Source organism: Sinohyriopsis cumingii, chromosome 4 (genome assembly GCF_028554795.1).
Source record: "Sinohyriopsis cumingii isolate HCF-2022 chromosome 4, ASM2855479v2, whole genome shotgun sequence".
In the NCBI taxonomy this organism is placed as follows: Eukaryota; Metazoa; Mollusca; class Bivalvia; order Unionida; family Unionidae; genus Sinohyriopsis; species Sinohyriopsis cumingii.
In genome coordinates this window covers 98,011,577-98,036,915 of record NC_142964.1, presented here as the reverse complement: position 1 = coordinate 98,036,915, position 25,339 = coordinate 98,011,577, and the positions used below count along the sequence as shown (strand labels likewise).

General features: G+C 35.7%; 1 protein-coding gene across 1 annotated transcript; it reads left to right on the top strand.

Annotated features, from left to right (window-relative positions):
* Nucleotides 1–22,358, top strand: LOC149801739 (proline-rich protein PRCC-like). The gene is made up of 7 exons (XM_089956052.1): nt 1–321; nt 4,235–4,404; nt 9,194–9,247; nt 10,715–11,377; nt 17,946–18,005; nt 21,059–21,259; nt 22,197–22,358. Exons 1-7 carry the CDS (start codon nt 81–83, stop codon nt 22,281–22,283), a joined length of 1,476 nt encoding a protein of 491 aa, XP_089812178.1. The 5' UTR covers nt 1–80; the 3' UTR covers nt 22,284–22,358.
* The last annotated feature ends 2,981 nt before the right edge of the window (nt 22,359–25,339 follow it).

The window sequence follows — 25,339 nt, the reverse complement described above, 5'->3', positions numbered from 1 at the left end:
ACGCGATCCTTAAAGTAGTTATTATTTAGGCTAATACAATCTGAAAAGCCAACATTCTCAGATAAGAAAAGGACACTCAGATGTCTTTAGTCGCATATGATGCAAGCGATGAGAGTGAGTCGGAGGAATTAACTGAAAATTCTCCGTTAACTACTGATAAGAGACAGGTTTTGGAGAGCCATAGTGCTGAAAGGAAAGATGTTTGTTCCTTTAAGCAGGACTCGGTTTCCACGTCTCCGATTTCAGACAGCGATTCCGACTCGGAGGAAAGAAAAGAATCGAGAGACGTATCTACAGAATCAACATCGTCTCTTCTTCTTGGTATGAATAGCAACACTTCGAGGTGCAAGAAAAAAAACAAACAACAAACAAGCAAGAAAACAAGGCAGACTTTCCAGCATTTTTCGTACTTTTATGTTGTCAGACTACCCCTTTTTCCAAATTGGCCATTACTATCAGTACCTTTTTCAGTTTTATTTTAAAAATCGATTGAACACTGCATACATGCAAAACAAGTTCTGATAAGTTCTCTTTGATATGGAGCTGTGTGTTTAGAAAGACCTAGTCCTACAATGTATGACGTATCACGTTATGTTTTAGTCCTACGTATTACTGCCCAAATAACGGCCTTATATAGCGTCTTCTGATGTCGGGTGACATCGGAAAGAGTAGTCAAAGTTTTAGGAATATCTCACACACTTAGCAGCCCTTATCAACACTCTTCCACAAATTGATGTGTAATTAATATACTTACTGTGCTGTTTTTTTCCAAGTGGAATCAAAGTCCGACTCTAGCAAATGGATTTATTTTCATGTTCCATTGACATACATCTGAATTTGTTGAAATGCTACAGTAATCTGGGTATGCCGAAGTATGTTCAGGTGGGGGGAAATGTTTCTTGAACGAAACAAAACATTGCTTACAGTCCCAATAGGCATAATATATTTTTTATTCGTTTCGTTAAAGAATATTACTTCAGCTTAACCTGATTTTGGCATTCCTGGCTTCCATTGCTTTTCAGCCGACTTATGTAGGCCAACGAAACTTGAAAACAGGTCCATTTGCTTCTGTGAGAATTTTAATAGCTTAGGAAAAAGATGTCAGAGTTAGTAAAGTCTGACTAATAAATTATAACTTTAATGTGTAGAAAAGTGCTGATATGGGCTGCCAAGTGTGTGAGATATTCCTGAAAAGTTTGACTTTCATTACACCATCAGTCGACATCAAAACGTACTACACAGCGCTATCATTTTGGCAGTAAGACATCGACACACAAAACATAAAAATCAAGGACAAGGTCTTTCATTTTAGGACTAAGGAAGACCAACAAGTTCGCTGCCTTTTTTTCTGACAAGATTGGTGGTGGAGATAAATCCTGCCAAAAAAAGTCATTGTAATACGTCTCCCCTGATATTTATATTTTTGGGTGTGATGTGTTACTGCCTAAATAATGGCATTGTTTAGACTTCCCTGGTTGTCTGACAGAGGAGTGAGTAGTCCTACAATATCAAACACGTCTCCTGACAGTTGTGTTGTTTAGGTTGTCATCTTAATGCCTAAATAATGGCATTATGTAGAGTGTTCTGAGGTCAGCTAACATTGGAATGAGAAGTCAAATTTTCAGAAGTCGGGAGTGCAGAAATATATGCTTCACTGCTTTTTTCCGTATTTTCACAAGTACGAGACAAATCAGAAAACAACTTTGACCATACAATGCGTGTCACGAATTCCACAACATAGCATTGTCCCATACATTTCAGACCTACATAATTGCATTTGAAAGTCAAGTCTTAAATAACGTAATACTCGGGCTTTGCTTTCTATGAATTGTATATTTTTCTGAATATATTTGCCCAATGATTTATGAAAACAGGCAATCAAATAAACTGGTACTTCCCAGACATGGCGATGTCTGCCATTATTTCCCTGTTACTTGTTCACTTATAGTTTGAAACTAATTTTGTGATTAAATAGTGTACAAGAAGCAGTTAATATATCCAGACCATATCTGATCTTAAAACACAACAACACAAATTGCTATTTACATACTATTGTTAAAGTTTCAAAACACAAGTTTGTATGTTTTTATCATCAAAGGATAACACACAGAAATCAGGCAATGGTAGTTGTTGACTTACTCGGGAAAGGGTTAATGGTCAATCAGCTGTCAAAATACATGCCTCTGAATGAACAAGAGTTTGTCAGCATAATTAATATCAAAACTAGGCCTAGCTACTGATGATTTAATGAATACATTTTGCTACAACACAACAATAGAACTAACCTGGCTACGGTGAGGGGGCATCACAAAAAGTATGTTTGGTCAATGTACCTCTACAAAAGAATCACAGGGAGAAGTCGTTTTTGCTTTCCTAATAGAAGAAGGTGAAGTTTATATTTTTTAGGCAACTTAGTCACCCACTTTGCCTGGTAGTGTGACTCCTGCAGAATAAGTAAAGTCAGACTAAAGCAACATGACTTTAATTTGTGGAAAAGCATCAATATGTGCTGTGATTTTTGTGCAATATTCCTGCAAATTTGGCCTCTCATTCCCCAGTAGAACACACTATAGAACACCATTATTTAGGCAGTAAGCTGTCGCACCCCAAAAAGATGAATATCACAGAAGATATCTTACATGGTATGACTAGTGGTGGAGAAGAACTGTATGTTGACATAATCCATTTTGGAGGGTCCACTTGTTATGCATGTGGATTATTGTGCCATTTGGTGCTAATTAATAAATTTATTTAGAGTGACTTTTTTTATCAACATGGAAAGTATAAATCCCTTGTCTATTGATTCATAGAATTAAATTCTTAAGAGCACTGATTGTTTAGTATTAACCCCTGTAAAAAAAGATTACCTTTGTATTCATTGGCTGTTGACCTTGGATGTGAATTGCCAATACATAAAGGATGGCAAGTGCAAGGCATCTCAACCGTCCAACACATTAGTTAGTTCCTGTTGATAAAGACGTTGCTAGATGGTTGTGCATATCTACAGGACATCCTCATTCTTATCCCATAGTTTCAAGTCTCTATTGGGGATGGTTAAGAAATCATTTCATAGCACTTTGTATGCATAAATAGGACAGGCAGGGTCACATAATACCATCCTTTGCTTCACAGAATGTTGATAATCTTTCTCAGGACTTAAGGAATTTCATACAAGATGAGCACAAATTTAAGAATTTGTTATTCATATGTTACAACTTTATAATTTTATTCAGTAAGTCCAAAATAATATTGTGACATGACATTGAATTTAAAGTATATTATTTAAACATGCTACATTATGCTTTTCTCTGTTAAGATGCTACATGATGTCTTGTAAGACATCTTTAAATAATATGATACATATCTAATATAAGAAGATAATGTAATTGTTGGGTCACAAAATATAGCTGTCTCATGGGTATTAAATTCGATTCATCTGTCTTGCATTTAGGCACACATACCACTTGATTGAAGGTCTGAAATAACTGGCATTGCTAGTAAGTGGCCATGTATATCCTGAACATTATTCTCCTGCCCCTTTACCTTGATATTTGCTACCAAATGTTGTTCCGATTCACCTCTCGGAACAGCTGAAATGTTGTCTCCAATGCACCACCAGTGTCGGACAAGCCCTCACAAGCAATTCAGAAAGGGACATGAACTTTGAAAAGTTCCTGGTCCTCCAGGTTTGCATTTTTTTGATAAGATTCTAAAATTTAGAGCTGGTCACTTAATAATATTACTGTCCAACAAATATTAAGGTTGGGTAATTAAGCTGGTAGCCCACCATGCAATACATACAGCACCACTGGAAATGGCATGTAACATGAAACTGTTAACTTTAGGACTTCCTTCATTGTTATGAGTGATTAATAATTGTTCCCTTTCATAAATTATTTTAAAGTTGTATACTTTTGAAAATAATGTAATGGTCATGATTCTATTATCATATTGTACTACCAGAATTCAACATACAGTATGTTAGGCATAGAATTCTGATAGATCCTGAGTAATGTACAAAAGATTTGTCAAACACAGTAATAGGAGTTGAGCTTGATTAGGCTTAAGGTTTAACCAAGATGAGTACGATGTTAAAAAGTTTGATAAGTTACAGTAAAATACCAGATATGCATCAAATTTGAGTTTGGTGAAGAAAAGATACTTAACATTGAGTATGTACTTTTCTGTAATTTTGAAGTTGAGTTTTATTATTTTTATGTGTTTTCATTTCTAGGCCTTCCTGAGCCCAAAAGGCCTGAGCACAATGAGAAATTGGCTGTAGAAGAAGATGAATTGGAGGATGAAGTGAAACCAAAGGCATCACAGATGGCCGATGTGCCAAAGCCACCGTCAAAGAAAGTTCATATGCCTGTCAAGATTACCATACCTGCCCTACCAACTTGTGTTAGTGTTTTAGTTGTCATTATAAACATGACATATTTTAGGATTTTGAAAGGGAAAGTCCATTGACATAACTCCTCCAGATCTGAGAAACCAGAATATAGAAAATTATAGACACTCCAGGACCAGAAATGGAAGGTCCTGGAAGCAGGGTCTCTTCACCAGCATTGTACCTAAAATCTGAAGTATAGGGGACACTGTGTCCTTACCCTCCAGATTTGGGGAATGTCCATCACTTCAAAGGAACAAAGGAAAATTGTAGAATATAATACTGTTGTTGTGCTAATAAACATAATCTTATTTGCTTCAACAGTTTAGCCACCTTAACTTTGTGGTCTGCACTATACTGTCTTATTTTCCTTGTATATTTATGTTATTGTAATAAACATTTTATCATGTACTTAGGTAACTCCTGAAAAACTTACTGTGTTTGAATATTAGGTTTACCTGAAATGAGCTACACCATGGAGTTTTCCATTCTGGCTCTTGTTCTCATTTGACTTAAGTGTTCACTCTTTATCTGCCAGCATTTATTATAGTAAATACCTTTGTTTTCCTGACTACTTTTCTCTCTTGAATTGAATAAATCAATAATTAAATGACACATTTTTATTTAGTATAAATTTAGTCAATGTTGTTATTAATTCAGCCCCAAAATAATTAAATTTTTTCCTGTCTAAAGTGTGACTTTAACCTTGAACATATGCTGTGTTTGTAGCTGTCAACCAGCAATGAATGTTTTCATTGCCAGAAACAGCTCTCCCCCAACTTACATGATAGTTGTGTTCCCAATAGTGGTCTTGTAACTTGAAATTACATAACTCCAAATTTTTGGTTTCACTGCCTTTGATTTTAATTGAAAAATACATAATTTAGTTACATCACTTAAGTCAAAATGATGTAAGTTGGCAGATACCTGTACATTGTTTTAAAATAATTATTGCTATCTCATAGTTTTTATCACCTTTAATGACTTTGGCAGTCACTAGTGCCAGCATGGATGTTAATTGACATCCACTAGAGAAAAGTATTGTGGTTTTTAGATTTTTCCTGACGAAAAAGCTTACCCATGGGGGGGCATATGGGAAACCTCTGAGCCCATGTTCAGCGTGCAACACTGACTAACTTTAGAGGGATCTGTTGAAACCCAAATTGACCTGCTTTAATCAAACTAAAATGGGCAAAAACCTGTGAAAAACAGGGTAATTGTAATGTCCATGGAAACAAGACAATAGCGATGGTCCACATTTGTGTTTGATTTGGGAGAAAGAGTCGCCCTGGATTCTGTCATTTCACCTACACATGCCACAAAGTTAAATTCATATCACCTTGCAGAGCTCAGAAAAACCACTTGTCATTTCATCCTGACAGGTGAAAATTGGCTGGGCTGAGTAAAACTTTACTATTTGCCAATCCTCAGTGGGGGCTGAGTAGATGTAGATTCATACCTTGAGAATAAATATGAGTGCATTTTCTACCATTAACAAGTGCTGAAGTTCAACATCGCTTAACATTTGGCATGCCTCAGTTATAAATAGCCTTTTCCTAATTTGCTTGCAAGTTGTCAGCTAAGAACAGGTCACAAAGGAATGACTTAACTTTGTTTTACATACTTATCCAGTATAAGCTTGATATAGGTAATTATTATGAACATATTATGTTGCTCTCAATTCTTAATGGTGTTCACATTTTATACTGACACTTTTGAGAAATTGAGGCCATTTTGATATGGAGAAAGTTTCACTTTCAACAAGCTATCACACATGGGGTACAGTTGCCCCAGGTATAATGTATATTCAGAACTGAAGCTTTTCTTATGTCGAATGGAAGATGCTAACATATCAGTGTAGTGTGTAATTACTTGTCACAAGAAAAATGTTGCTATCTTTGATTCAAAATAAGTATTTTAAGTGTCTAATCTGATTCCTGTATCTTTACTTTGGGGTGTTAGTGTATAAAATATGATGCACAGTCTTGAAACATGCTGTTGTATTCTATTTATAAAGCAGATAATGTGGAGATAATAGCTGGTTGGTTGAAATCTAGCTGGGTAATGATCTAGAAATGTTCCTTGGTCAATTAGCAATCCTCCCTCTTTATGGTACTCGTTTGTAGCTTTCTAGACTGGAGGTTTGACCAAAATGGATAATTTAGTACAAAAGTTGGTGGAAATTGAGACAGTTGGAATTCTTCTTTCAAATGCAAGTGACTGAAAGTTTTCTTGTTAAAAGTAATTACATACTTATAGAAATATTAGTTGTTGTCTTTACTTGCGTGTGGAAATGTATTAAAATGCTGCACAGTCTTAAAAATACTGGTGATCTAAGCATAATAATGATCAGACGAAAATCATAAAATTTTGACATTTTCTGTCTATTGACTTCTTTCATATCTAACTCACAAAAATGTGTGATAGCTTGCTGAAAAGAAAAGTTACAATGCCTAGACAACTGAAAGGTTTCACTTTAAATGCCCATAAGAAAGAGCAATTTGTGCAACTGCAATTTTCTTGCGTTACAAGCATTGTGTCTTATGTGTTTATCTAATGAGCTGTGTATTAGAATATAATATTTTCATGGATTTTATTTATCTTAGTATCAAGTAGGTAGGTACCTGAAGTTATTTTGTAAAAGCAGTGTAGAGGGTAAGTGCAGTCTACTGAATAAAATGAGTACAGGGATGAATACCTTTTGCAACTCACTTGTCCCTAGGATGAATGCATGGGAAATTTGTGATGAGCTCTGTCTTGCCACCTCCTCCCATTTCTTCTTTTCTTTCAGTGCAATGCATTATAAAAGTAAAGCATCCTCTTTTATGTCAGTTTTTCCTTCAAACGTTATGATGGTATGGTTCATAAAAGAAGTTTATGCTCAGAAATTTTTGGTACTAATTTTATGATTGTAAATGCCAGAAATTAAAATTGCCATAGAAAAATGAATTTTTTGTGGCCCAATTGGAAGTGAATTATTACTGAGTGGACTTATTCAGGTCCATTAATAATAAAATTAATCATTTTGTAGAGTGTTGCTTCCTATAATTGTATAAAAAAAAAAGAGGTTTTGTACTGTGGAAACAGCAGCAGAATTTGACTGTAACCAATTTTCAGGATTGTTGACTTTGCAAAGAAAGTACATTTGTTGACCTGATTCATGTTACAACTTGTAAGAAGATAACAGCACTATAATTTTATTACGTAGTTTTAGAATTTTATAAAATCAGTTTATTGTCACAATTGTTATATCTTGTTTCTTATGATATGTTAGCAGCAACCAGAGAAATAGCTGCCAGCATCAAGAAGTGTTTATTTTACAACATTAATTATGCTGTCTATTTACAATTGCCTGATATCATACAAAACACCATTTGTTTTATTGATTGGCAGAAGAAATAGAAGTTTGCCTATATGCAACATTTGCATCTGTGTGAACAATAGTTTGTGTATGGAATTTTTGTATAGTACAGATGGATGATTGAATAAATAGTTATGAGTTGATGAATGATTTTAATTTACATTCAGTTCATGCCAAAATGATTTGAGCATTGCAATTTTAGATAACACTTTCTGAACCTGAAGCATGGATGATTTTATGACAGTAATTCTTTCAGGAAAAAAAAAGAGGAATTATTGTGTACAATGGATATGAATGAAGACATCTGTAAAGGGATTATAAAATTGCCATGATAAAACATGTACCTCACTGTCCCCAGTCCACAGAATGATGAAGTGCAAGTGGGTTTGACATCACATTTATTCGAAAAATAAAACATTAATAGTAATGGCTTATTTTTAAGAGTAACAGATAATGGATAAAATTGAAAGAGTAACAGATAATGGATAAAAATGACCCAGCTTACATTAATTGTTGTAGATGATGTAACAAGATTGTGGGTGATCCCATGCATGTTAGATAAAAAAAAATGCCTCCATATATGTAGCAAGGATAACAAACTTTAAAATGCTGAATATGTATGTAAAGTATTCACTTGGCTTAAATCTTTCAAGTTGATGATTATTGCACTGTGTTTCATAATCCTCAGTAAAAAAGCAAAAATGGTATGCTGTTAAAATCTCTTAGTCATGAATGCTTACAGCTTTCATAAATGATCTTAAGTAAGAAAGGTTTTTGGTGTCTCTGTTATCACCCAATCACAACATCGGTTGGATATTTTCAGTGATGTTGAGAAAACTGTCATACTAGGATCCCATTGGTGACTTACATTAAATTTGTTTCTGAACTAAAAAATTAATTTCTACACAGTAACTATGATAAATCATCTCATTTCATAATCATGTTTGAGAATTAAGTGACTCGAGCAACTTACAACAACTGTGAAAGTTTGAGATGTAACAAGAATGTTATTACACCAAATTCAGTACCATATATCTATATTTAGTAATGTACTACACTTTAAAACAAATATAACTTACTGTGAAATTGTGAATTCACTACTTTTAGTGGATTTTGTGCTTGTCATAACCACATATTTAAAGACCAGCAAACAACAATCCATTTGTAGAAACAGTATTACCCTAACTCCAATTTACAGCTTTATCTATTGATGAAAACTGATTTTTGTTCTAAAACCACAAAAATTTAGACCTATGAAAGGAAAAGAACTTAAAATATTCTTTGCAAATTAGGGATATGCATTGCCAGTTTATTTTCAAGGATTGCAAGAAATACAAGAATGCTGTAATCGTTGCCACCATTTTAATTACTAATACTTTTGTTAGAGTTTTCACTGTGCTCTATATCCATACTTTGTATTCATTGACATTTGTACTCTATAGGACTCAGATGAGGAAACAGATGAACCAGTCAAGAAGAAATTTAAACCTTCCAATGTAAGTACAGTCTATCATTAAATCATAAAGGACCACACATATTAATTCTCACCATATCTTGCCTGCTGAGGCTGCTAATTTTGTTGGATTATTAAAATATGGTATGGTTTTGAGAGGGATAGAGTGCAGGGAAGTTTGCCCATTTTTATGGGTCTGCAAGTAATTTGTAATCAAAAACACTATTTCTCCTTTAAAATCAATGTCTGCATTGTTTCAGTAGTTTTATATCAAACTTAGTTTGCTTCTTTACGTAAATGAAACTGCTGACTAAATTGTTTTGTCATTAATAGCTTGCCATTTAGACCATTTCTAAAAATAGGCCAATTTGACGGAGGTCCTCACTGAACTGGACTAGTTTTCATCATCCACCTCTGTGGCACCATAATTTATTTATCTGAGTGATTTTTAAAAATTTCAGTAAGTGTATTTCCATTTACAGTTTTTGATGTCTAATATGAAGATTTGCCATTGATTTAGAAATGATGCCACAACTTGTTTCAGTTGCTGTCCTCAAAACTGGATCTCAAAAGAACATTAGATCAGCATTATCAGCGGAATAAATGCCATTGCTTACACATAACTTTTTTCTTATTTAATTTTTCAAAAGTGTATATTTGTTTTGCTGTTGATACTATGTACATCTAATAAAACAGTTGTGATTATTTCCCATTATTAGTCTCCTATTATGCATGCATAGACTTGATGTTTACTTATCCCAGCAAAGTAATGTAATCAAGATTGATTCATTCCAGTTCAGGTTTGCTCTTGGAATAAATGCATTTAGAAGTCAATAAATGCATTTAGAAGTCAGTAAATGCAATTAGAAGTCAATAAATGCATTTAGAAGTCAATAAATGCAATTAGAAGTCAATAAATGCATTTAGATGTCAATATTGGTTTTTGATCTTCAACCTGCTTTGAAAGTAACTGAAGGCAAAGAAAACACAGAAGTAGTTCAGATTTTTGAATTTATGCTTTTTGTGAAATGGCTGGTGATAGGAACCAGTATACAGTACAAAGCAAATTTTCTGATCCTATGTCAGTATCAGGTACCTTTCATCTTGTGGTACAAAAAATGATATATAGCCAATGTGATAAGCTGTTAACTATATATATAAGTCTAGTCTTTTGATTGTGTAGTGAAGTGTATAGCTTGGAGCATATGAAGTTGGGAACCATACTAATGGATGCAGTTCATCATGGGAATTCATGCTTTGTCTAACATGGAGGATGCTGGTTACAGTAACTGCAGTTTCATGACCACCAGATGTGTGATGCAGTTGTTAGTGAAACAGAATGATTATAAATAATGCAAGATATATCAGCCAAGTGAGCAAACAACAGCAACTGTGGAAAGCTAAAACATTTTCACAAATTTGGCATTCTTTGCTTGAGAACTTATTGTTGCTCATTCCTGTACTTGAATCATTAGTGCAGGTTTTCATCTACATTTCTTTACTTTTTCAGACAAAATGTGGCCTGACAGACCTTTTACCCATGCCAGTCCATGCTGCCAAAAAAGAAGCTAATAGAGTTTTGCTTCCATACAGCCTAACCAAGAAGCAACAACCACAGGAGAACACTCCAAAAATGGCATCTCTATCTGTTCCCAAAACATCATCATCATCAGCAGCAGCAAAGTCAACCATGTCAGCTCCAATGAAAGCATTGGTTACTGCAACATATAACAGTGACAGTGATGAGGAGGATGGGGAACATGGTAAAAATGTTGGTTCATCAAATTTCTTTTCCCTTGATTCGGGTGAAAGGGTTCAGCAGAGTTTGGCATCATTTGCACCTATTGTCACTCCATTGTCATCAGCCTCAGAACACATATGGACAGACATTAGTGATGTGTCCACTGTTCCTCTTCCTCCATCATTATGTACACGGACTCCAATAAATCTTCCAGCTCCTAAAATGGACATGTCCTCAGCAATGGATGACAGCGACATACCAATATTACCTGCAAAACAACCTGATGCAGATGCCCCACTTAATTTTAATGCTTCTTTCTTACAGAGATCAGGACATATTTCAGCAAATTACAGGCCATCATCAAATTATGCTGACATGGAGGTTTCAGGACAGGATGACACAGAGGTGTATAATTCTGGTACAAATGATCAGGTATTGTATTTTTCTCATTATAGAAAATGTACTGTATATATTTACTTTTAGGTCAAGTCATGCTGTAAACATCATAGACTTGAATAAGCCAGTACACATAGCGCTGACAGATTAGGGTCTGTGTTGTTGATTGTAGATCTGGGTCTGTGTGGTTAACATTGTTTCATGGCTTGTATGTGCTGTGTAATCGTTAGGCTTCTTGGTGTTTCAAAGAGCAGTTTATTCACCAGTTGCAAATGGGATAGGGTAATTGCACAGGTAACTCACACTGCTTAGAATTTAGCCGCTCCAAACCTACAAAATAAAATGATGAATGACACCACTTGTGAATAAATAGTATTTTTTGCACAAACCTTCACACTTCCCACCTCATCTTTAGATGCACAAAAGTCATAGCATTATCCCCAATTACACCACCCAGAAAGTTTTCCCAGTTTACACCATTCAGAACTGATTACAGTCATATATTCCTGATAGTTTAAAAATATTAGGAACATTCTAATGTCCTCTATTTGTCCACCCAGTCTTTTTAAATGTCACCAAACTTCTAAATATAGAAAAATTAACTTTGAAGTTTATAATTGATCATTGTTCGTTCTTAGTTGATTCATCCAATTAAGATTTATTTTCTTCCAATTGATACAGTTCAGCCTATGTCTAGAAGATGCCTTTTCTGATTTAGCATCAGCTGAAATTTATGCTAGACATGTAATTCAATTGCCATCAAAGAGAAACATTAAGATTCAGATGCTTTCCTTTAACACACAATCATACACAGTCTCAAGTGGTGATCATGTGCCATTAATGAAGGAAAGAATGCACACACTCAACTTTTGGCTGAAGAAAAAAAATCACCAATTGCCAGAGTTTTACAGAGTTAGGTAGTGGCATGAAGCAGAGACTAAATCAAATAGGCTAGTGGGCGCTTACAGATATACAGACAGTACTATAGATTATCAACACGTAAAATGTTTGCTTACAGTTTGACCTAAACACAACATATAAGAATGAACGTGAATACCACACACATGTTGTTCCATGTTTAAAACAAGTGTACTTGTCCAATCCTATTAAAAATAGATTTCATTTATAATATGTAGGTTTCAGTACATATCCAGTCCTATAAAGCATACTTTGCCTGCAGCTCAATAAACGGGCAATATATACTGTAATGTTTACTTCTTAAGGTGATTATTGTTGATTATAACTTGTGTATTATAATAAAACATAAAGTTTGATTACTTTCCATATTATACTAACATATGATTTTTTTCTTCTTCACATTTAGGTAGTCAAGCTCTTCATTGAATACATTTTCTCATCATATTAAGATGAGGGACTGTAAGCCTGCTATTTCCTGAATCCAGCCCTGCAGTCTGATTAAAACCCGAACTCCACTCCACGTGAAGATCTGATGATGACCACTTAAAGGTCATGTTCTGGAGACCTTTGAATTAGCCAATGGAAATGCAGCTTTCAAAAATCTGAAAGTGAATCAAATCATTCAGTACACATTCATGCTCTTCATCCACACTGCTTAGTCTCCAAATGTGAAGATACAAGACTTCATCTGATTTGTTGATAAAATTAGCAATTATGGTAATAAATAGGTTACCAGAACCTAAGTGGTCATTGTCAGATCTTCATGTATAACAGTGGAGATCTGATTTTAATCGGATTGCCAGCACTACGAACAGATGAAATTAGTCAAATACCTCATTATATTACACCTCTGAATCAAGCCTTCATGGAAAGATTCAAAATGTCTTTCCATGTGTATGTGTGTGTGTATAGAGAGAGAGAGAGAGAGAGAAAAATACATATACGAAGGGAAGCAACTCTTTCGGGTTAACTCCCCAACTCTACCCACTAGGTTGCTACCATTATAGGATGCACATTACTAATGGCATGGAAAAATGGGAACCAGCCTGGAAATGGGTGAACATAAAATAGAGTATATTTGGGTTAGGCTGACCAGGATTAGTTAATAATGTAAGTTATGTTGTAGGAAGAAGAATCTTTTGAGAGCTTATCCTAGTTGTAAGTGGGAAAAAAATAGAGACATTGTTTTATTGATGGAATTTCAGTCCTTTAGCAGTCTTGAGTTTGGAACACTCATTACTAAAATTAGCACCTGACTCTTTGGTGCAGAATTGAAAGCACATGTTTCAAACACATGCTGGTCCAGAAAATGCCACGGCTCATATCCTTTACTCAACATAGAAGCTGACATCCAGGTTTCATCTATACTGATAAATATAGGTTTGATCATGAGCACTCAAAAATTTTAAGTTATTGAATTTTTAATATCATGGTGTTTTCATAGGTTTACTATGGGAACTGAATTAGTACTGTGTGTCCTATACACAGATTTGCCAGTTATTACTTTCACTGCCATGTGCTAGGCTGTACTCCTGACAGTCCAGTTCCATTCTTTATAATGTATAACTTAAATTTAATCATCTGTATTTTGTTTTCAGTGATACAGTTAGTCAAAATGTTTTATATGGTGCATACAACATTAAGTAAAATCCAGTGAATTTACCACTGGGGCTAAGCCTAGGACCCTGCCAACAAGGCATGATGGCTCACAAACAAATCTTTTACCTTGTCTGTGCATGAAAATATTAAGAAAGGAAACCGGGTGTGAAGATTTGCAATTTGACCAATTCTGTTTGGATGGATGGTCCATACCAACCATACTGCACCAGCCTGCCAGACTGCAAAGCATGTATTGTCTTTGGTATGCTGTTTCGATTGCTGACTGACTGGCTCATGCATAAAAATGAGCTATATATGATTACAGTGGTCAAGAGTCTGTTAGTACTGATTGGCAAACAAGCCATCAAGACAGACTGCATAGCCATCTGGCCACACTGACAATACCACACCAGCCAGATGGACCACAAGGCACATACTGTCTTCTGACCAACTGGTCCATCTGTAAGAACATACTAACAAACTGTTTACATTTACACGTCAGAACTATATTATTTCCTACTAGTGGATCAGTTGACTGATCGACTGGACAGCCTGCTGGTGGGCACCAGACTCCCTGCAGTTCCGATCATATTGGATAAACGTATTTCCATAAAGCAAAGTCATTTCGGAGGGGCTTTAGATTTGGTTTATCCAGGTCTGTCAGACTCACTAGTCTTGATTTCATGGATGCCTACTTTCATATCCCTATTCACCCAGCAATGCAAAAGTTTCTTTTCATTGCTTACCACAACATAGTTTACTACTTTTGAGTCCTTCCCTTCACTCTAAATATCAGCCCCTGGGTCTTCACCAGAATTATGGATTGTGATTTCACCTTCTTCTGGTCAGCATCTTTTTGGCAGTGGTGGCATATCAGGACTAAATGGTTTGTTCTGTTCTCTCCAGAAATGATCTTCTATTTCATTTAAAGTATCTCAGTTTCTAGTGAACTGGGAAAAATCTGACCTTCACCCGTGTCAGTGTTCTGTCCATCTGGATATGGAGTTTAAAACAAATCTCAATCTTGTTTGTCTCTGTCATATCCACATCACACAGATCATCGCTGTCATATCCACATCATACAGATCATCTGTCACGTCCACATCATACAGATCATCTGTCATGTCCACATTGTTCAGATAATCTCTGTCATGTCCACATGGTACAGATCATCTCTGTCAGATAGGGGCCCCAATTGGCTGAGTGGTCTAATGCACTTCCCTTTCCAGATCACTGTCATCTCACCTCTATCTGCGTTAGAGTCTCATGCTTGGCTAACATGGGTACATGAGAAAGTTTACCAGTAGCTTCTTGTGGGTCAGTGGTTCTTTCTGGGGTTTTCCTGTGTTCTTCCTCCCGCCATGTATAGCCTATCTTGTGCTGAAAAATGGCGTTATACCCTACAACAACAACAACATCTCTGTCATGTCTGTGTGGTACAGATTATCTCTGTCATGTCAACATGGTACAGATCATCTCATATGTGAGAAAGCTTGCCAGTTGCTTCTCGTGGGTCGGTGGGTTGGCTTTTGCGTACACTTCACCCATACTGTCTTAGTACCAGATTAATATGCAGTTCTTGGACAGAATTGCAAGACAGTTCTGATAGCCCCTCTCAGATGGGACAAGTCCAGGGTCAACGATCTGCTCAAGCTCTTGGTAGACCCACCCAGAAAGATGATGGCCAAAACTGAATCTTCCCAGACAACGAAAGTCAGAGGTATTTCACCCTCTGCCCAGACTGTCTTCTGCTTCATGTGTTTCTCTATGTCATTACAGCCTTATGGGAGGACGAATTCAGACTGATGGAGGAAGAAGGACCTCCATACTGAAGGCTTATGAGGGAAAGTGGTTTGTTTTCAAGGATTGGTGTAGAATCAGTACCATCATGCCTTTTAGAACCTTGATCCCTCAACTGGCTGACTTTTTTTGTTTGGCTTTACAAGTAGTAAACATTGGTACCAGTTACCATCAAAGGCGACTGCTGACTGATATCTGACATTTTCAGGCACCATGGCTGAGTAGATATCAGTTAGGATAAAAATCTGTCAGACCTGCTAACCATTTTTTTAAAAATAGACCAAAATTTCTCACCCAGTTTCCAAAATATCCTTTCTTATGCTTTTTGATAAGTTGATAGCAGTGGCCATGCAACTTCCTGTCACCATTGACATGAAGTGCACAGAGAGAAGTCATGGTAACCACACATGACTCTTTCTCCCAGTGAAGGTAGGAAAGCAGGATATCACATCTCAAGATCTGCCTTTATGGCTTAAGTGGATTAAATGCTCAATGTACTCTGAAATCTTAAAAGATCAGAGTCACGTCATTAGAATTTTAATGAAATTAGAGTGATCTCTGCAAGCCTTGCATTTGAATGCATTGTTTTGAGCTGAGACATCACAGAAGCTGTTGTATGGCACAAAGAGTCAACCTTCTCGGGATTTCGCTTTGCAGAGACATCAGGCCTAATTAAACCAACAGTCTCTTAGCTTCAGTGGATTCGCCAGAGAATTTTGGTGGTAAGAAGACTTAAATAATCATCCTCTTAACCTGTCACATATCATGTGACCATAGGTTGTGTTGCTTTAAGCAGCAGAATGGGTTATTGTTCACATAGGGAATATAACCTTTCTTTCCTAGAAGTTTACCCAAGGTATAGATAGGCTGCTTGGCATTCCTTCCACCTATTACCTATTCTCCTAATTTTGATGTGATTGAGGAATGTATTCAAAGGAGAAAGCATATTTTATAGTAAATTCACATGAATTTAGTTTTGCAAAATTTCCCCTAAATTCCTTTTTTCTTCTTCAGTTTTCTGAATGGTAAATGGACAATTTGAATAAATTGTACCTTTTGAACTACATTTTTGTGTTAAAATTTGTATATTGTTTATCAGCATTTCTTGTGGATAGTAGTATTTAGTAGTGTAGTGTTTTTTGTTGTTGTATGGTAATGCTTTTGAAAATGTTCATTTTGTTCTTTTTATCATTTATGTAGAAGTTTAAACCAGAAGAGTTATCACTTTTGTCTGAGCTTTTTTTCTCAAGATTGATGAAGCATCTACTGAAGAAGCCTCCTCTCACAAATAGATTCCTAGCATCTTTTGAATGTCTCAATGCCATGAAGATAAACAAATATCAAAGTGAATCTGTGATAGCAGTCCAAGAGGTGATCAGGCAAAACACTGACTTGACGGCATATATTTTATTAGTTTAGTTGCTAATATGAATGTATTGTAATGGTTCTTTATCAATATCATTAAACTAGATAATTATGCATGATACACGTACAGTAATATAATGGAACTCATAAGATCTCCCCCACCCCCCAGTGTGATATAAATTATCATGTAGAAAATTAGTAATAAAATTTCACTTTTCTCCATCAGAGATAGATAGTCTTAAGATGATAGACTTTCACCATTTCACCTTCTGTGAGCCATAGCCCTTGTTATAACCCCTCAAACCCCCTGGACCATCTTTGCTACTTTTTGAACTTTCCATGCTGTTTTGTTTCTTATTGAAACCCCTTGGTTGGGGGTATTGACTGTTGGTTATGTTCTACAATTGAGGGTTGTGGTTGGGCACAGTGGAGATGGGAGGGATTGGGACAATGGAGATGGGAGGGGTTGGGACACTGGAGATGGGAGGGGTTTGGAAATGTATATAAAGAGCTTGTATTTGGAGTTAAAAGATGTCAGAGTTGTTTTGGTTCAGTTTTTATATTGCTCACACTAGCATGCATTTATAGTTAGATCTTTTCAAAATGGTATCACTTCCATCTCAGTTCTGTATATGTGGGCTTGGCCAAAGTTGGAATTTGAGAAAGCTTACCTGTAGCTTCCCCTGGGTGGGTGGTTCTTGCTGGGTTCTTCTGCCATGAATAGAAACCATATGCTGAAAAATGGCATCAAACCTACAACAACAACAAAACCTGGTTGATAATGCAAATTGCATTCCAGATGAAAATTAAAACCTAACATAATGCCATGATATTAAAATAAGTAACACAACTCTAGTATTAATTGCCAATTATCCTATACCTCTTGTACAAATTAATAAACTTGTGTCTTAATCTTTTCCAGTATGAATCATTGTTGATGACAGATACCCTTGATCCAGTGCAGCTGATGCAGGATGAAGAGGTTTGTATATGGACTTTATCTTGCATAAGAATGAGTTCTTTATATCACATAGAGGCTTTTATTTTGTGAAATCAGTGATACAGTTGACTATATTTTGTTCAAAACCCCATATGATATGCATTTTTTCAGTGAAAGAATAGCAAAAATTGTGTTACAAATTTGCAAAATTTATAGTTTAAAAGAAATTAATTGATAACTCATCATGTTGTAGTAATCACCAGTTTTCGATCAAATTTCATAAAGGATATTCTGTCATTACTCAAGTGCCATATTTCTTTTACCATCTTATTTGAATTGGAAAATCATAAATTTGAAATTCGTACCATGTATTCTTTGAATGCTTTCAGAAATTGAAGAACAGGATGTCTATGTTTCAAATCTTAAAAGAATGAATCCCAGCTGAAAGCTGGAAATAAAATGTGAAATAAAGTTTAATGAAATAAACTTGGAATACCCAGATTAGCAGAGACATGTTTAGAAAGAATGGTACCTGAATTTTGCTCCATATTCAGCATTTGTTTTCGTATAGTACTTATTCATCCAGAATTGAGGATGATCACTTGGGAAATGCTGGAGTAATTAACTTCCTTATGAAATTAATATTTTGAAATAATTACATGTCCAAGCATTACAAAATCACTTAAAGATTGATCTATTTGATGCACATTTTCTTACATGTCTCTTAGCTGAATATCTATTCTATGGATCATACCTTGATGTATACTGATAACTGTCATTCAGACTGCATTGTCTATTTAGGAAACAAGGATTGACCGAGAAGTTGCTAATGCATAAAAAAAACAACATTTTTCATATGCAGTTTATCAATTAATCCTTTGTTCAGTCTGACCATAGAAATAACTGAGGTGATTCAAATAGATTGGCATTGATAGAATGAACATTTGCAGTCTGACCATAGAAATAACTGAGGTGATTCAAATAGATTGGCACTGATAGAATGAACATTTGCAGTCTGACCATAGAAATAACTGAGGTGATTCAAATAGATTGGCATTGATAGAATGAACATTTGCAGTCTGACTATAGAAATAACTGAGGTGATTCAGATAGATTGGCATTGATAGAAGGAACATTTGCAGTCTGACCATAGAAATAACTGAGGTGATTCAAATAGATTGGCATTGATAGAATGAACATTTGATGTACAAAAGAAAAATGATAGTAAGAATGTCCTATAGACTAATTTATTGACTGTTGGTTCACAGGTCATTCTGATATCATTTTTTTTTTATATTTATGTGCAGATCTGGATGTGTACTGCTTATAGCAGGGTGAACAATTGTATACCATAAAACCATATAATCACGTTTGCTGCATTGGAACTTGGTATTGTTTTTCAAGACTTGGAGTATATTGATTATGGAAGGTATTTCAGCTTTTTATGTATGCCAGCCTAAAGGCACACAATATCCTTACGTTTATTTTCATTTCCACAGAATAATCTCTAGCATTTACCACAAATTACATGCAGTTGAGATACAGAAGAAATGTATTGATTTCAGGGTAAAAAGGTCAAATATCAAGGTCACTGACTAAAGAAAATGGTTTCTGCATGACATTAATTCTACATCATAGACTTTGACCAAACTTTGTGGTGTCAAAGGTTAGGTTACTGTGGCTTGAAGAAAATGGTTCCCGCACAATAACTTTAACTCTGCTATGAAACCTTGAATAAACTTTGTGGATGGCTTTCACTTTCTCAAAAATAATTTCAGTTGTAGACTGTGTACCTTCACTTGTGTTTGTATATGGCTTAACAAATTGGATAAGAAAGAAGCCCAGTAATTTACAGGTGAAAAGCTGAGGTAAAGGTGCTGCTTAGAAAATGGGTTGTGCACAATCTTTTTTTCTAAAGTAAGTTACTAGGCCAAACTTTGTTGATGGCTTGCATTTAAGGTTTTAAAAAAAACTTATAAATTTTGGTGTCTAAACATCAAAGTTCAAAGTTATAGCAAGATTTCTGCACAGTAATTACATGTATTTCAAGTTTAAGTCAAGGGCACTGAGACCCATTGGTAGTTTTCAGAGTTAGCCATACACTACTAGTACCTATATAGAGGATTATTAAAGAGGGGTGGGCATATTTTGTGCTATTCGTGGTACACTTGTTATGTAGGTGTAACTAAAATCCTTATAAGAAAGCAAAATCCCACCCAGGCACATTATCTTGACACCAGGCTAACCAGTCCTAGCACTAACCTCATAATACCGAGTACCAAGTGAGGCAGCTGCTAGTACCATTTTTTTTCTAAGTCTTTAGTATGACTTGGCAGGGGTTCAAACCTGCAACCTCCCTCATCTGAGGTGGTTGCTCTAACCACTTAGGCCACCAGAGCAGTCAGTGTGTGGTGTATTAGTAATTTCAAAAAGTCAAGTTCTTAGTGGGATTAAGTTCATATGATTGGTATTGAAGGATTTTTTTGGGAAGCAATGTTGAGAGACATGTAAGGGAGGCAACTTGCAGTAGTACTAATACCTCCAGCCTGTCTATGCATTTGAGTGTGAAACATGTACCATGATCATTAGATTAAAAGAATTAGGTTACCAGGGTCAGATCCAGAAATATCATTTAGTATCATTGGGCCCATAGGGCAAAGCCAGAGGAAGCCCACTTTTTAAGCATATCCAGGGCATAATATTAACCGACTAACTATAAAGAAAGAAAACTTACTCAAGGAAACATTCTAGTTGTTTCTGACTTATTTATGTGTGGTGGAGAATTTTAGCTTCACCCCCCCCCCCACCCCCCCTTCCTCCTTTCTGGTTACCATCTCCTTATTTTGGTAACATGTATATTAGTGGATCAATATATATACTGCTTGCTTGAAATTAAAAGTTAAATAGCAAACATCTTACTCTGTTTATACACTTTGCAATGGCAGATTTTGATCTGTGATTTTTTTAGTGAAATAAGTAAACTTAACAGCATAGTTCTCAATCTCTTGGCAAACTTTGCAGTGGCAGATCTTGAGCTGTGCTGTTAAAAATTTGGTGTGTAATTTATCTGAGATTAATTTTTTGGTTCTTCACAGTTCCTAAAGCTGCAAGGCAAGAAGACCAGAGGAAAAGAAGAGATTAATATTGTGGATGTGAATGCTGATGACTTTGTTGCCAGCACAGAAGAGCTGACAAAAAGCCTTACAGAGGAGACAGATCATAAGTCACAAAAAAATAAAGACTTGCCATCCTCTCAGCAGCGCCGCAAGCATCAGATCACTTATCTGGCCTTCCAGGTAACCATACAAATCTGTCATGTACCGGAGGTGTTTTTTCAGACACAAGAGAGGTGTTTTTTCAGACACAAGATCATGCAGTCTGCCAAAATAGGCTATGAGTTTGATAAATTTGTTGGAATTTTTTTAAACCCTTAATTCATCTAGCCTAAATGTTTGATCTGTGATGCAGATAAAATGCCATTTAATTTCACTTTTACAAGAGTTAAAAAAGTACTTCATTTGGTAGTTTTTGTGCACTCATTTTTTTTCTAATCACTGTATTGTCTAAGATTTGATCATTATTGAAACATTCCACTTTGATTAACTTGGATGTTTTGCATACTTTTGTTAGCTGAGACGTTAGCATTATTTGTCATTAATGTAAATTAAATCATGAAATTCAGAGAATATCACTTCCTTGGGAGAGTTGTTTCAATACAGTTACAATTGCCTTAGCTGGTGATAGTTGAAATCATCCTGATTTCATACATCAAATGTTATGTCCCGTGCAAGATGCAGGGTGGGCATAATACAGTGGGAGAGGGAATGCTTACTTCCTGGAATCTTAATGTGCAGGATTTTTCATTAGTGTATCTGTTTCATTTTATAACTTGGTATTGTCATATTCTTCCTTTCACTGATCCTTGTAGACTGTGCCTGTTTAATACCAAACATTTTAAATATTAGAGCTAAAAATAGCAGTTACTGTGAATTCACTGTCTTTCATACATACGGTTTTGTGAATTTTGTGGTTTCTGCTAACCACAAAATTTAAGACCCAACAATGATCTTTTATTAGAAACAATAGTACTTCTTCCAAATTTGATGAACCAGTGGACATGTCATTTTAGAAAAATCAAAAAATGTTTCAATATCCAAATTTCAGTTTAAATCAGTAATAATCTTTAAGAATAATGCCATCTGTCTTACAATTTTTTTATTTCTTTACTTCCAGGCTAAAGAGCGAGAGCTGGAATTGAAAAACCAGTGGGCCCAGAATAGGCAAACCAAACGCCAGACACAGTCAAAATATGGCTTCTAGATTTTCATATGTTATTCGTTACTAACAGTATATAAACTGTAAAAGTAGATGGAGCAGTAAAGTATGTAAAGCAAACATCTTGTTATATTTGTAATTGCAAAAGAACTGAGACCTTTTTTATTTGGCTTTCTGGGGGCCTCAAGTGGCCGAGTGGTCTAACGCACTCTCCGTTATGGATCACTGCCATCTCACCTCTGTCTGCATGGGTTCAAGTCTCGGATTCAGCCAATGTGGGTATGTGAGAAAGCCTGCCAGTAGCTTCTCGTGGGTCGTTGATTCTTTCTGGGGTTTTCCCAGGTTCATCCTCCACCATTAATAATGGCCACCATGTATAGCCTATCGTGTGCTGAAAAATGGCATTAAACCCTACAACAACAACAACAATTTGGCTTTCCCAACTTTGCAAGTTATAAGTATACAAAAGTTTAATTTCTTATTTCATGTTTGTGAAAGACAGGTTTATTTATTACTGACATTAAAGTACAATGATGTGCTTCACCACTGAAATGAAAATATAATAAAAAAACTTAACTTCATTGATATGCACCATTGTAACCTGGATTATCAGTCTATGCAGACTTTGGCATGAATTTGACAACTCTCTTTAGCAATTCATGCCTCATGCCAAAAAAATCCACAATTCTCAATCAGCTTAAATCATGAGTAAAATAAATTTTATCCCATTAAGTGTTAGTCAAAATAGCAGCAGTGGTCATATCCATAAAGGTCCTGTATTGCTGGTTGCGATGTTAATAATAAAACTATATCAAATTGTTACAGTTTGGCCTGTAGCAAACATTGTAAAGTATATAATCTATATTTAGAACAGAAGTTTTACAAATACTTGTGAAGAGGGGGCCCCGAGTGGCCGAGTGGTCTAAAGCGCTCATCATTCCGGATCACTGCCATCTCACCTCTATATGCGTGGGTTCGAGTCCAAGGCTTGGCTAGCGTGGGTACGTGGGAAAGCCTGCTAGTAGCTTCTTGTGGGTCGGTGGTTCTTCCTCGGGTTTGCCAGGGTTCTTCATCCACCAGTTATACTGGCCGCCATGTATAGCCTATCTTGTGCTGAAAAATGGCGTTAAACCCTAGAACAACAACAACAACAACAACTTGTGAAGAAAGTCGGGGCCCAACTGATTTTTTTCTTTTTATGGCACATCTACATACTGGTAGCAACTGTGATTTTTTTTATAAACAAACACCAAATGAAGACAGCTTTTTCGAGAGTAGGAATTTTTCAGATATTGAAGGATTAGCATGTATCGTAATTTGCTTGAGTTCATATTTTTCCATGCATGTGCCAACCACCACTAATTGTTGAAGCGTTGGTTTTTAGTTTTCTTGTTGAATATAACTTGCCTTTCTCGGTTGGAGATCAGCAGCAGTGACAGTGAAAGAGTATTTCCTATTGTAAGGAAAAATAAGACAAACTTTAGTGCCTCCTTAGAAGCCTGAACTATTTTGAAAACAAATTTACCATAGCACAGTTGAGGAAGTTCAAGTCTGCCACAGCATCATATCATGATAAATAGCGTGAAGTTTGTGTATGTCAGTGAATTTGGCAGCATATAAATTTGTAATCAGTGTAAATAATATGTTTTGTTTTATTTTGGGATTTTCATTTAATGCAGTACTGACCAACAGAGTGGAAGAGCCCGTGTAATGGTTCAAGTTTTTACTAATTGTGTTCAAAATTCACTAATTTTTAGGGGCCCTGAGTGGCCGAGTGGTCTAAAGCGCTCTCCGTTCTGGATCACTGCCATCTCACCTCTGTCTGCGTGGGTTCGAGTCCAAGGCTCTGCTAGCGTGGGTACGTGGGAAAGCCTGCTAGTAGCTTCTCGTGGGTCGGTGGTTCTTCCCTGGGTTTTCCAGGGTTCTTCCTCCACCAGTTATACTGGCCGCCATATATAGCCTATCTTGTGCTGAAAAATGGCATTAAACACTAGAACAACAAGAACAACACTAATTTTTATCCCTCTTTTCACTAATTGCGAGTCTGGAGGGTTGGCAGCTCTGGTCTATGCAGACGACATGCCTGTCACCTAATTGTACAGATTTGTGTTATAAAGGTCATCAGATGTGCGTTACATGATTAAAAGTAGTTATACTCACACAAAAAGAATAAATAAATTATAAAGTGTACAGAAGAAATAATAAGTTAGTTACTCAAAATAGAAGTATACAATGCTGTTACTTCCCCTTTGCTATGATTTCCCACATATAGAGGATGCCAACCAGAAATGATGTACCTTTGTCCCCACAAGATGAAGTACATGCTTCTTGTTGTTGAAAAATAAAACACTATAAACTATGGATAGGGAACATTTAGATGAAACTATTGACAACAATTTACTGTTCAGCCTTTTATCGATATGCATGCATGATGCATTGTGTTGCTTTCAAAAACTGTTCCATTGTTTCAATTTATTTCCCAAATTCCCATTAATACAGGTAAAAAGGAATCAGTGCCGACTTCCCTATGTCGGCCAACTTTGTAAAAGAAGGAAACACTTAAAAGAATGCAAAGGAACCAAAGTTGGTTTCCTGATGTTGGCCAACTTCATAAAAAATAACCTTTGTATTTGATATCCTGTCTATAAATTTTAGGAATGAGTTTATTGCTTGCTGCCAGTTGTGTTTATTCAAAACCCGGGCTTTTATTTGTTTGCCACATGTAATCATAATTTTTTATATAAACATTCATTTATGTTCATAGGGTAAATACTAAACATGAATAACTTGCTTTAATAATGCTTTTGTGACAAAAAGATTATTATTTGCACTCATAGTGAATGTATTTTCAAAAAATGATTTTTATTTGTGAGATACTGTTGTATAGTTAACCTTGATACAATGCAGTCTTGGTCATTTTGCACCTTATAATATATCATGCATGGCTGGCAGGTGCCTTCAAGGAGTCGGGTGATATTACTGTCTCAATTGCAATTTTGCTATCTGACATAAGTGATACACACTCCAGTAAGAATGCATACTCTAGCTGGCATCTGATACATCTATGGAGTTTATGGATATATTTTTTTCTTTAATAAATC

Excerpts from the sequence above, each read along its gene's own strand:
- LOC149801739 (XM_089956052.1), top strand. The coding sequence starts at position 81 with ATGTCTTTAGTCGCATATGATGCAAGCGATGAGAGTGAGTCGGAGGAA. Across the intron at positions 9,248-10,714 it reads AGAAATTTAAACCTTCCAAT|ACAAAATGTGGCCTGACAGA; the intron begins GTAAGTACAGTC and ends TTACTTTTTCAG. Across the intron at positions 18,006-21,058 it reads AGCTGATGCAGGATGAAGAG|TTCCTAAAGCTGCAAGGCAA; the intron begins GTTTGTATATGG and ends GGTTCTTCACAG.